This window comes from Mixophyes fleayi, chromosome 11, assembly GCF_038048845.1.
Source record: "Mixophyes fleayi isolate aMixFle1 chromosome 11, aMixFle1.hap1, whole genome shotgun sequence".
NCBI classification, from domain to species: Eukaryota; Metazoa; Chordata; class Amphibia; order Anura; family Limnodynastidae; genus Mixophyes; species Mixophyes fleayi.
The window spans coordinates 34038479-34052414 of NC_134412.1; the positions used below are offsets into that span (position 1 = coordinate 34038479).

Consider the following 13936-nt stretch of genomic DNA (forward strand, 5'->3'; position numbering starts at 1 on the left):
GGTTAAGTGGACAGTGGGCAGAATGGTATTTTTCAGCACAATCTCTACATTTTTACACACCTTTTGGTATAGTTGTGGAATAGTTTTACGGGAGAAATGGTGTCGCGATGAAATTCTGTAACGCGGACACAAAACCTCAATTAACTGTGAAAAACCAGCTGCGTTTATTGTGGAGATTGGACGCAGATCTAACACTAACATTGCAGCCATGGCGTCTGTGATTCGCTAGGCGACTGGGTGACTGCTGTCATATTTGCTTCCCCAAGCAAATGATTGTTTCACATTTAATTGCTGAAATGTAGGACTGCTCATTTTCTTGACCTGCCTCTGGGCTGACGATTCACCCCCAGCAGCATCAGCAGTGGGACTAACGCTTTCTTCAGAGGAATCAATAATAGTGCAGGAGTCATCCAGCCTTAATAAGTGAGATGCTGGGCTAACTCCGAGCGCTACTGATGATATTGATGAGGATGGTGTGGTGGGTGTATTTTGTAGCCGTCGGTGACCGGAGGGTCTTAGCTGATGATGGAGTGCTTGTAATTTTTTTGGAAGAACTTTCAGCTTTTCCCAACACTTTGCCATGAACTCTCGTTAAATGGCGTAACATAGACGAGGTTCCAAGATGGTTCAGTTCCCTCCCTCGATTGACTGTGGCTTGACATACACTACAAATGGCTATACAATTGTTGTCTGGATTTGGGTAGAAATAATTCCACACATAAAAAGTGGATTTTTTTGTTTTTTGCCCAGGCATGACAATGGCCTTTTTCTTGTCACGTGCCAGAACTGCTGCCGCTGGTGCAGGGCTTACACAAACAACCTCATCCTCATCAACATCCTCATTAGCGCCCTCGACGCCTACACAAATCTCCCCCTCATCCTCTTCTAATTCCAAAGTGGCATCCTCAATTTGTGTATCACCGGCTACACTCGGGCTATTAAGGCACACATCAGCAGAATGCTCATGATTAGACATCCCACAGTTGGATGGACTCTCCACAGGGATTGGTGTCATTTGTGAATCAGAGCAAACATTATCCTCTAATGCCTTACTGTTATCTTGCAGCTCGGCTTTGACGCGTAACAGTAGTTGTGCAATAATTGTTGGTTCGGTAACTTTTTGGGATCTGCCACTAATACAGTAAGGTGAAAGGCTCATTCTCTCTTTGCCACTGCATGTGTAGAATGGCATGTTGGCAATTTTTTTTATCGGCAAATTTTGCTCAGTTACACTTCTTATTCGCGTTAACACTGTAAAAAAAATTTGTGTGTGTGTTTTTTGGACTGATTTCGAAACACTGTGTAGTTTGACATTGCCTTGCCCAGATGACGTACTGGGAACACTACCATCAGCACTGGTGACAGAACCTGGTTGCTCATTCGGCTCATATGTGGACTGCTTTGAATCCATTCTGAGCCCAAATCACTTGTAGTGTTAAAAATTATTTGGTAGATACTGCTGACAAATATGACTTTTGACAGCCAGAAATATTTATGCGCAATTATGGGGGACACCCCAAAAGCACTGGGGAGTGCTAAAAATTATTTGGTAGATACTGCTGAGAGATACTAATTTTGACAGCCAGAAATATTTAGGTAAAATAATGGGGGGACACCCAAAAAGCACTGGGGAGTGCTAAAAATTATTTGGTAGATACTGCTGACAAATATGACTTTTGACAGCCAGAAATATTTATGCACAATTATGGGGGATACCCCAAAAGCACTGGGGAGTGCTAAAAATTATTTGGTAGATATTCCTGACAGATAGTAATTTTGACAGCCAGAAATATTTAGGTAAAATAATGGGGGACACCCAAAAAGCACTGGGGAGTGCTAAAAATTATTAGGTAGATACTGCTGACAAATATGGCTTTTGACAGCAAGAAATATTTATGCACAATTATGGGGGACACCCCAAAAGCACTGGGGATTGCTAAAAATTATTTGGTAGATACTGCTGACAGATACTAATTTTGACAGCCAGAAATATTCATGCAAAATAATGGGAGACACCCCAAAAGCACTGGGGAATGCTAAAAATTATTTTGTAGATACTGCTGACAAATATGACTTTTAACAGGCAGAAATATTTATGCACAATTATGGGGGACACCCCAAAAGCACTGGGGAGGGCTAAAAATTATTTGGTAGATACTGCTGACAAATATGACTTTTGACAGGCAGAAATATTTAGGCAAAATAAAGGGGGACACCCAAAAAGCACTTTGAGTGACAAATATTGAAAAAAAACAACTCCTCTATCCTCCTCTCTTCTCTAGCGATTTTTGTTAGCACAATTGGAATCAGAATATTGTGTTCTCTGTCCCTGCTCTAATCAGCCTGTGACTACACCCTGCTCTCTCTCTCTGTCAAATGGTGATGGATTGCTGTGGAGGCGTGTATTTATAATCTTCAAGTATCGCGAGAACCGAGCCCCGAGATCCGACGACGTCACAATGACGTTCGGCCTCGATTTGGATTCCGAGTCTGCTCGGCTCGGTACTCGGATACCCAAAGTTCGGGTGGGTTCGGTTCTCGGGGAACCGAGCCCGCCCATCTCTACTTAGTATGGATGGATGATAAATGTATACATAGTCGGATGCATTGATTCTCCATACAGATTTGCCTGTCATCCCAATTGAAAGCTGATCAATTCTTTTAAGATTTTGATTTGGATCTGCAAATATGAGGCATTTATGAGCACCTTAACCTTTATTTTTAGTAGAATGTTATGTATGTTAACAATAAAACTATTGTTTTTCAATTTTTCGAAATGCATTTTACAATAGAGTTAAGAAATTACAGCCATTGGGGTTGTGCAGCAAAAGTTTGTCTTTCTGGTTTCCAAATGAGGGTACAGATGATATTGCAAAATGCAAAGATGTTTAAACTAATACAAATCATTTGCAGATGAATATGTCTGGAATGTAGAGTTTGTTTTCTTAAACTGGTCATACTTTAGTAAAGAATGACTTTGTTTTGAAAGATTACTATAATTTCTTAACACAAAAAAGTAAACACTTCCTGTAATAATTGTTTTTGTATCTATTTTTTAATTTAACTTTGGTAGTGGGTGATGCACGGAATCTTATCCCTATGGACCCCAATGGCTTGTCAGACCCTTATGTGAAGCTGAAGCTCATACCAGACCCAAAGAACCTGACCAAACAGAAAACCAGGACTGTCAAGTCTACTCTTAACCCAGTTTGGAATGAGGCCTTTATATTGTAAGTAAATAATCTGATAGCCTAGTAATCTAACCTTCACTATTCTTTTCTATAATTTACAAAAATGAATCATTGGTGAACAAGCTAGCCTATTGGTCTGTTGAAAATTGAACATAGTGAAGCATTTTTAACAACGTACCTGAAACTACCGGAAATATTTATACATTTGAAGGGAACAGACACGTTCACGATACAATTGTCAATAGACCTCAGTACAAATCTATGGTTCGAAATTTGTAGCTCACATTCACAGTTTGCTGTTCAGGTTTTAGTTAGCTATTTTTATATTTTTCAATTATATTATTATTATCATTTATTTGTTAGGCGCCACAAGATTTCCATAGCGCCGTACACCGTACAAACAGTAGACTATACAGGATGAAACAGTACAGAACAATAAACAAAAAATACCAATACTTCAGAAACTCCAGGCAGGTTAATGCAATAAAGACGGAGCAGAAGAACAGGTATGGAGACAGGAGGGAAGCGGGCCCTGCTCATACGAGCTTACATCCTAAGGGAGGGAACAGAAACAGTACAGGCACAAGGGGAGCCAGTTGAAGCATGGAGGAGAGAGGAAGAATCAGCGGAGGAGATTTTTAAATTATGCTTAATTTTAAACTTATATTTAACTTATATTTAAATTATACTTTGAAATAAATAAAAAGGTATTTAAAAATGTTATATAGTTATAACATTGCTGTTTCAGTAGTACACAGAAATAATATCCCCTTGCCTCGTCAGGAGAGTGCTGACATTCTACCACAGCAAGCTTCAGTGCTCACGGAGAGCAGCCGTGCATTATCTGTCTGTCAAATAAAAATGTGGGCATATCAGAGGTTTGTCCAGCTGGCCAGGAGCATAGACGGGGGGGGCTGAGCGGGGCGAGTGATGATGATGGCATGACTAGAGATGAGCAGTTTACTAGTTTTATAGTAATATCATGTTATTAAAAATGCAGGTAAGGCAATAAGGTTATATTTGTTATTACCGCGGTATTGCTGTACTATGCAGAGCTGTGGCTTTATTTATGTATTAATGTCTCGGTTGTCATGTGATTTATTAATGCAGCGTTGCGTTAGGCTACATACCCACTGGTGTTTGAAATGCTTTTTCAATGCATATTAAGCATGCTTGCCAACTCTCCTGGAATGTCCGGGAGACTCCCGCATTTTGCGAGAGTCTCCCAGACTCCCGGGTGAGTGTGGCAATCTCCCAAATTCTGCCCACTTCACTAGGAAGTGCCCCACTTCCTAGTGAAGTGTGCAGAATTAGGTCCCAAACGCCGCGATTCCTGATGAATTGCGGCGTTTGGCCCCACCCCCCGCTGTCAAATGACGCGTTTGCGTCATGGCGTCACAGGGGGCGGGGCCAAAATGCCGTAATTTTGGCAGCCCCGCCCCCCTCACGCCCACCTCCACTGGCTGGCTCCCGGAAGGGACCTGCTGAAGGTTGGCAAGTATGATATTAAGTAAACAGCATTGTGTTTAAGTATGCGTATGATACGCATTTACATACATTTAAAACTGTGCTCAATCTGTGTTTTTTAAATGTGTCCATGACACAATAGGACATAATCTTGTTGAAGCCAAAAATTGAAACGGATATATAAACGCTTCTTAACTACATTTCATTGTGTACATTGTGCTTCCATTAAGATGAATGTAAGTTTTCAACTGCATTGTCTTATGTCATATGTACTGAAATGGAACAAAAAGCATCCAAAATAATGCTCCATGGTGCAAGTCACATAAACACGCAAATATATATAAGATCATCTGGTACAATGGTTTCTATTTCACATCCGTTTATATGCATTAACTTGCATTTAGAAACGCATAATTTTAATGCCAGGGTGTACAAAGCCTTGGTAAGGATTTGCTGTCTGCCAGAGGTAAGTTAGAGAACTGAAATGCAGGAAAGCTGCAGAGACTGAACGAGGAGGAGGGGGGGGAAGGGGGGGGAAAGGGGAGAGAAAAAGGAGAGGGAAAGGGGGGACTCCTATGTTTGTACGGCATAATAGAAATCTGTGTGTAATAAAAATGTTTTCCCCTAATAAATGGATATTTATCATCATATACAGATGTTGCAAGCATGAATATTTAACATGGCACAAATTCATTCATGCAAAGCGCGTTGACTCTTTTAGGAAACACGTTGTATTGTGCCAAGTGCATTCTGGTATAATGGGCTTAGATACTTGTCATCTGCCATATCACCTGAGATTCTTCCTATTCTGGTGCACCCAGCGCCCACCAGGCTCAATGAATACAATTAATATTGTGGTGGGTATGGCTACCGCTACAGTAGGCTGCTGTTTTCTTGTTTGTTGCATGATGCCTCTATGTTTGTTGTACTCATTTCTCTTTACCCATCATGCTTTCTGTATCCCACAAACTTTCTTCCCCATAAAAGTCGTCTTGCCTCGGGTGCCATTCTACCTTTTTTCTTTAGCTCTGGGTTTGCCCATTATGCATTGTAAGATACTTTTATGTCTTGCATCTTCTCAGCAGTACCATAGCAATTATGCGTTGTTCTGTGTTATATACATATAGAAATATACATTTTAAGAGATGAAAAAAATTCCTGTTGCAGGACTTTACCTAGCTTCTATAAATTTGTTATGGGGGCATGTTTAGTTCCAGGCTGACTAAAAATGACAGCGATTAGGCAATGGGGAAACAGCCACAATTCCAGTTATTGCTCATAGGCTATATAATAGTACTAGTCACAATCAGGGCCGGATTAAGGGAATGGAGGCCCCTGGGCTATGGGGGGCTTCCATTCCCCCGTGAGGGCCCCCCCCCTGGTGAGCCGAGCCGAGCCTCCCCGCCCCCACCCCCCAAGGCACTTACCTCCTTCTCCTGGCAATGCAGTCCTTCCCCGGCGCACTGTACGCCCCCGCCCCCGACCGATCAATACTGCTGTTGAGCACTTAAAAGGGCCCCCTGGATGCTGTAGGCCCCTGGGCTGTAGCCCAGTTAGCCCTATGGTTAATCCGGCCCTGGTCACAATTAAGCTAAAAACATGTTTTAGGTTAGAGTGACTGAGGTGTACATTACACTAACAATAATGTTATGTTAGTTGGTACAACTGAGAGTGGTGCCATTTCGGTTGTCTCCTAAGGCAGTAGACTGATAGCTGCCCATCACTTAGGTGTAATGCACACTCAATAGTCTATAGAAGTGTTTACGTTTCTTTACCAGGCCTTATTATCATCACCACCAAGCATCAGTATGTACTGATGTATTGTACATATTATGTCTATACAGAAAAATAGTGATACGGCACTAAGTTGTTGGTGCGCTATGCTACATGTTACTGCATGAGGAGGCTAAGTCGACGCAGCAAAATCAAGCACATATTCTCCAGTTAGTCATGTTCTGTATTGCAGCGTTTGTCTAAGCAAACTTTGCTCCTATAATGCTTATGAATTTCCCTATTCATCTTTTTGATTATTCCCCATTCATTTTCTCTTTTAGCCTGGGTATGTCTATCTATCTGAAGCAAGCTTCACCAGTACAGTCCACCTCACAGACTGACAACCAATGGTCTCTAGTATAAAGATGTTCAATTCATTAGTCTCTGGTATTGATTTTCTAAAATATCATTTATATGGCCATTTTATTTTTAATTGGTGAAAATAAAGTACACTGTACAGTACATTATTTTTATTTTTTCATTTTTTAAGGTAATCCACCTATGACTATGTATCTTTATTGCATTTAAATATACAAAGGTCAGCCACAACATTAAAATCATTGGCAAGTCAATTGAATAACAATGATTATCGTTACTCCCTGTCACGCTGTGGGATATGTTAGGTAACAAGTGAACAGTCAGTTCTTGAAGTGGATGTGTTGGAAGCAGGAAAATGGGCAAGTGCAAGGATATGAGCGACTTTGACAAGGGCCAAAATGTGATGGCTAGATGACTGGGTCAGAGCATCTCCAAAATGGTAGGTCTTGTGGGGTGTTCCCAGGATGCAGGGGTTAGGTCTTACCAAAAGTGCTCCAAGGAAGGGCAACCGGTTAATCTGCGACAGGGTCATGTGCACCCAAGGCTCAATGACGCACTAGAGGAGCGAAATCTAGCCCGCTTCATCCAATCTGTTAGAAGCAAATACAAGAGAAAAGACCACGTTTCCTTTACGGGTATAGTTAATAGTGCTGCCTATATGGAAAACTGCGTAGAGGAGGCTCCCAATCTGATAGAAGAGCTACTGAAGAGCTGAAGAGCTACTGTAGCACAAATTGCTGAAAAAGTTAATGCTAGCTATTATAGAAAGATGTCAGAGCCCACAGTGCATCGCAGCTTGCTGCAATGGGCACGTGCTGCCAGAATTGGACCATGGAGCAATGGAAGACGGTGGCCTGGATGAATCATGTTTTCTTTTACGTAATTTGGATGGCCAGGTGCATGTGTGTCATTTACCTGGTGAAGAGATAGCACCAGGATACACTATGGGAAGAAGGCAAGGTGGCAGAGTCAGTGTGATGTTCTGGGCAATGTTCTGCTGGGAAACCTGGGGTCCTGGCATTCATGTGGATGTTACTTTGACACATACCACCTAACTAAACATTTTTGCAGACCAAGTACACCTCTTCATGGCAGCGATATTCCCTGATGGCAGCGTCCTCTTTCAGCAGGCTAATGCACCCTGCCACACTGCAGAAATTGTTCAGAAATGGTTTGAGGAACATGTCAAAGTGTTCAAGGCGATGATGTAGCTTCCAAATTTTCCAGATCTAAATCCGATTTAGCATCTGTGGGATATGCTGATAAAACAAGTCTGAGCCATGGAGACCCCACCTTGCAACATACCAGACTTAAAGAATCTGCTTCTCACGTTTTGGTATCAGATACCACAGGACACCTTCAGAGGTCTTGTAGAGTCCATACCTCAACAGGTCAGAGCTGTTTTGGTGGTACGACGTGGGCCTACACAATATTAGGCAGGTCGATTTAATGTTGTGGCTCATTGTGTATATATAATGCATTACAGTCATACAAATATTGCCAGTTTGCCTCTCAAGGAAATGACAAGTGAGAAGAATATAGTTTTTTGGTCTGTATGTCTTTTTTTAAAAAAAAAACTAAGCAATTGGAGTAAAGTTACAAATCAATATGTTAATGAAATTGTTCTTTGGTTATACCTATGTTCTAGCAATCCACCAAAATGATAAATGCAGACAGCACTGAAATACATTGGTGTATACATTATCTATATTAACCTAATAATTATATAGTGTCAGCATATTCCACGATTAGAGAACTTTTTTTCAGGCACATCAGCCCCTTCCCCAATGGGATTGTAATTTCCATATCACATGCAAATAAACACACACACAAACTAGGGCTAATTTAGTCAGAAGCCAATTGATTGACCAGTGTGTATTGGGCTGTCGGAGGAACCCCACACTTATGTGTAGAATACGTACAAACTGCCAGTTTTCCAAATAATGAAACTAATTTCTGTCATTACCATCAAATGTGCAGTGACATATACTGAATTCACAGCAATCTTACAGACTAGATATATTTTGGTAGAAATAATGCCAAATAGAGATATACACTCGTAAAATATGAACTATTTTGTGGAGCTTTTTATGCCATGTTAAGTGATTATGACAAAGTTTTCCATGTCATTTATTCAGTACTGTTAATATTATTATTTATGTGAAGCCTTGATCTGTCTTTGTTTCTTTGTTTCCTAAGCTCCCTAAAGTCAGGGGATGAGGACAGACGTCTATCTGTGGAAGTTTGGGACTGGGATCGTACATCACGGAATGACTTCATGGGCTCCATGTCATTTGGTGTCTCAGAAATCATGAAGAATGCTGTGGACGGATGGTAATTGTTTGGTATTTATTGCACATTATTACTGTGTGTTAATGTATATGCTTGCTGCAGACATTGTGTCTCTTAAAATGTTGGGTATAGTCTATGTGCTGCCTGAATGAACGTAGGTTACCAGTGGACGTGTCATGCTATAATATAGAGACAAAACATAACAGATGAATGGAACATCAATCACAGATGAACTTACCTGGAAACATCTACCTTACTTTCCTTTCTTTTTTTCTTATCTTTCTTTCTCTGTTTTTATATTTGTTGGTGTTTCCCTTTAATTTAATTTCCCACACTTAATTTATCCATTTCTTGACTTTAATTTTATCTTATTTGGACTTTCTTCTCGTTCCCTTTCCCTTTGTATTATACCTCCATGTAATGTTGTTAATCTTCTGTGGTTTCACTTATTTGGTCATTTGTCACCTACTGGTTGCTGGTCTTTTAATCTCCTCCACCAATTTTATTTTTTACTACCATCCTTTCACCTTTCTTTGGTCCTGGTTGTCTGTCTGCCCCATCTGTCTCTCAGGTACAAGCTATTGAATCAAGAAGAAGGCGAGTATTACAATGTGCCTGTAGCTGATGACGCAGATGACTTTGGACTTCGGCAAAAGTTTGAGGTACAGGCTTTGCCCGTACACATAGTAGGCAGATGTTTAGGTGTCAGCACTTTTGCTTCTGTCATCAGGGTTCCTATGAACATAATGTCACTTGTGTATTACGCCACTCGTAGGATTATTACATTAAAGACTACTTTTCATTTTTTTACATGGAAATTGTTTAAAGGTCTCAAGGAAACTGGAGGCTGACATCTGCTTACAGTTCCTTGTAAATTGCTTTGGAGTTAATCCCATCTTCCCCACACTGGTTACTTGGTGTGCCAAAACAAACTACACCAATGTGTTTATTACAATTATAAATACAGCTCAGAAAATGTTTACTGCATACCTACCGCTCCAAGGGCCTGCATAGGTAGATCAAACTGGTGTTAAGCATGCTTAAATACATATACATTTTAAACAGCTAATTTCAGCTCTTTAAATGAACATAAGATTGAATAGAATGTCTTACTTGACTAATTAGGTTATAGAATGAGGTAACAGATGGATAGACACAACAACAAAAAAATCAAAAAGGAAGAAAACATGTATTATCTCCTTATGGCCTAACAGTCAAATAGATCTTCCTTTTCATATTAGTAAGCTGTCAATGAATGCTTCTAAGAATGACTTCTATGTATACATTTAGTATAATAAATTACTCTACTATGTATCAGTCCAAACACTTCTAATTGAGATTTTTATACATTAAATTACAAATAATAGTAAAAAGCATGTAACAGTGGGTATGAAGTCTTCATTTAAAACCTGTAAGATGACATACAAGTGTGCTAGTTTAGATATATTGTATTTTAAGGTTAGTCTTTTCAGTTGTTTAGCATCTATCATACTGCTTTATCATCTGAAATACACTGACAGCTTTTTCTGTGGTTTGCCATGTCCAGTCCTCCCAATGGAATAAACATATAAAGCACTTCAAGCTTAGCTTGTTTCTTATTGTAATTTAAGAAGAAACTGCATCCTGTGATAGAGTGTATCTAGCCAACAAGTAGGGATGGACTTATATTTGGAAAATAGAAACATTTGAGTGTTTAATTTACTATTAAAAAAGTTCAATCCTTTAAAAACATAACACAGTAAATATATAACACATATGTAGAACACATAGTAAAGGTCCTTTTTCGAAATGCAGTGTATACCCACTTCCTTGTCCTCAAAACTGCCCCCATAAAATGGAATGTTTATGTTGTTGACATGTTTTTAATTTTTTCACCTGAAAAGGCACATGGATGAAAATAGTACAAAATTCACTTAAAATTCCATTCTGCTAATACTTTATGAACGCCCCTTCCATTAATTTCAACTTTTCATCATCATCATCATCTATTTTTATAACGCCACTAATTCTGCAGCGCTGTAGATGATTGATGTTATTGATCTGGGGGTAAATGTATGAATCTCCGGATTCTTCATCTCCGGCGTGTTCAGCCTCTTCAGCGCTTAAATTTAAAGCGGCGCTGCATTGTAAAGGGAAGTTTCCCTTTACAATGCAGCGCCGCTTTAAATTTAAGCGCTGAAGAGGCTGAACACGCCGGAGATGAAGAATCCGGAGATTCCTACATTTACCCCCAGATGTGTTTAACCATATATAATCAGTGTCCTATGGCTGCAAGCCAGTGATTGCTGCATTAGCTTGTGTATTTAGTTCTAAGTGTTTGTCACGATCAGCACTCACCTGAGCCTGTGTGACGTGTGTGACAAAGGGTTAATCAAAAACAATCACCTAGTCTGTTGAAAATGTTTAAATCTTTTCGCATCTATGCCACACACGAGCTTTGTCTTACGAATTATGCTACCACCAAGGTTTTTCGTGAAGATCTGACAATATTATTTAAGAAGCCTTAGGTTCTCCCTTAAAAACTAATCTATCACAATTTAGTTTAATCAGAGTTAATATAAATCACAATGTTCTCCCCTGTTTCAACTATATAACATTTTGACCAAACTGTTGCGTGAATTTGTAAGAACAGAGACTTCAGCTTATTAAGGGTAATTTAATATGGAAAATACACCCACAATGCTTACAAACTTTTAAAGTTCCCTCCTAAAATACTATTTAGATTAGCTTCATTTATGTCTTAAATAAGTCATAATAGTGAGTGACCATTGCAAATGACTTTATTGCAAGTATCTCTATTGCATATTTGAATGTTTTTATTGCTTTATTTTATGTGCGCTTGAAAATGCACTGCCGTATAAGGTATCTCTGGAATGGGCAAAAGGCATCCCAATAAAACAATGGGAGGAGAATCCATCCCTGCCTTTTATGAAAACTTGGACAAATTAAGCCCGTTTGGGGTATCAACACCTCCTAAATGCCCTTTCTACACCCCTTTATATCATGCTAATCACCTTTTCCTGAAAAACATAATCTCATGGTGCATAAATAGGTACAGTCTGTTTTTTGCCCAATGCGAAATGCCTGTAAACTGCCCAACTCCTTTCATCAGGCTTTTTCATCCCTGCAGACACCATTGGGACTGCATTTGCAAAGTACTTTCGTAAATGACCCTTATTTTATTTCCTACTCATTGGGCCTCATTTCCAGTTGGACAGAAGTCCACTTAAACATGGGACTCATGCAAGATTTGTCACTTCTGCACAACTTACACCTGCATTTCGAGTTGACAGTCATGCTCCTTAGAGATGCATCCAATTTTGACTTGCACATATGTTTAAAATACAACTTTTATCTTTGCATATCCTGAGTCAATGAAGATAGCTGCATTTTTACACTGGATGTATCTATATTTTAGCTTTACAGTTGCATTTATCTTAAGATACTTGCAACTAAAAATACAACTAAAGTGTATGGACCGATTTTTGCGTGTATGTAAAAGGTGCGTTTTTACATTTTCCTTAAATCAGGCCTATTAGGTGTAAACATGAATACACAACAACACATGCTAACACATTGGCTATGAGCTTTACATAAGACCAAATGATGTAGGAATTGCTGCTTGGATACAAGCTAGTGATCTAGAGCTATGTCACCATCTAGTGGTAGAAATACTACATACTTCTAAGAGATAGCTAGTAAAAAATAATAAATTTCCCAGGTGCAAGTATTATGTGATAAATGTACCCATAACCTAGTGTTATGTTCAATAATTGAATTTTATACATTTTTCCATCTTACAAAGGCAATTGTTTTAATTTTTATTTTCTTACTTCACTGGTATTGTCAATGACAACAGCATTAGCTAAATAAAAACTGTCAAAAAGCTGTCAAGTTTAAACATATTTTACTTATTGATAAAAATGTTAATTATTCAGAGGCCTTTCTAAAAAAAAAAAAAATCTTTTTCCTCTGTAATGCATTCATACTATACTTGCCAACTCTCCCGGAATGTCGGAGAGTATGGCAGCCTCCTGCATCTGCCCAATTCCTAGTGAAGTGGGTAGAATTAGATAAAAAATGCAGCAATCCCCCTGTAAAATGACGCGTTTGTGTCATTAGTCACAGGGGCGGGACCAAAATAGCGTGATCTGCATAGCCCCACCCCCAAAATGAACACCCTCCCCCGGACGCCGACGTTTGAAAGTCGGCAAGTATGATTCATACTATTGTCAAAGCCAGGAGATGAGGAAGTGTATTGTAATACATAATAGGCATTATCACTCACTCGCTCTGTGGATCCAAATAAATAAATGTATTATAACAATAGCTAAAAATCACAATGTATTGTTTATAACAAGCATGTGTGCCCCAGAAAAAAATATAACATAAAAACATAGGGAAAAGATATGGCAAGATGATGAAATAAGAGACAGCTAATGAGCCGAAACTATGTGGCCTTTCCAAAAAACCAGGCACAGCTCTAACCATTGATAATTCTGGTAAGATTGACAGGACAAATGGTGACTGATATTTGTACCTGCCTTAAAACTGTTAGAGTATCCATACAGATATCACTGACTTGAAGAATAAGTATTATGGGAAAGGTAACAAGGTTTTAAGAAAGACTCTGGACTGATTGAATACTTAACATTTTTATTTTATTTTTATTCTAAATGAAAATGAATTTAAAATGATCCATTTACCAATGTCCACAATATCTTTTTCTTGTAAATATTTGAACGTTTTTTACCTAGTGTATTACAAATAGTGAGTCTACATCTTAAATGATAATTCCAATATCATTGAAAGTCTCTTTTCCATCTGTGTCCTGTGCACCTGTTCTCAGTTTGTACTATATGCCGTGCACTGTTTTGTCCCATCCTGTATGTACG

At 39.1% G+C, this 13936-nt stretch overlaps 1 protein-coding gene across 1 annotated transcript in view; it reads left to right on the top strand.

Moving 5' to 3' along the window:
• The window catches only part of PRKCG (protein kinase C gamma), a 270969-nt gene that overhangs the window by 188495 nt on the left and 68538 nt on the right, over positions 1-13936 (top strand). Inside the window, exons 6-8 of the mRNA XM_075190817.1 lie at positions 3074-3230; positions 8949-9083; positions 9613-9703. Coding sequence (XP_075046918.1) covers positions 3074-3230; positions 8949-9083; positions 9613-9703 — 383 coding nt within the window. The remainder of the gene's footprint in view (positions 1-3073; positions 3231-8948; positions 9084-9612; positions 9704-13936) is intronic.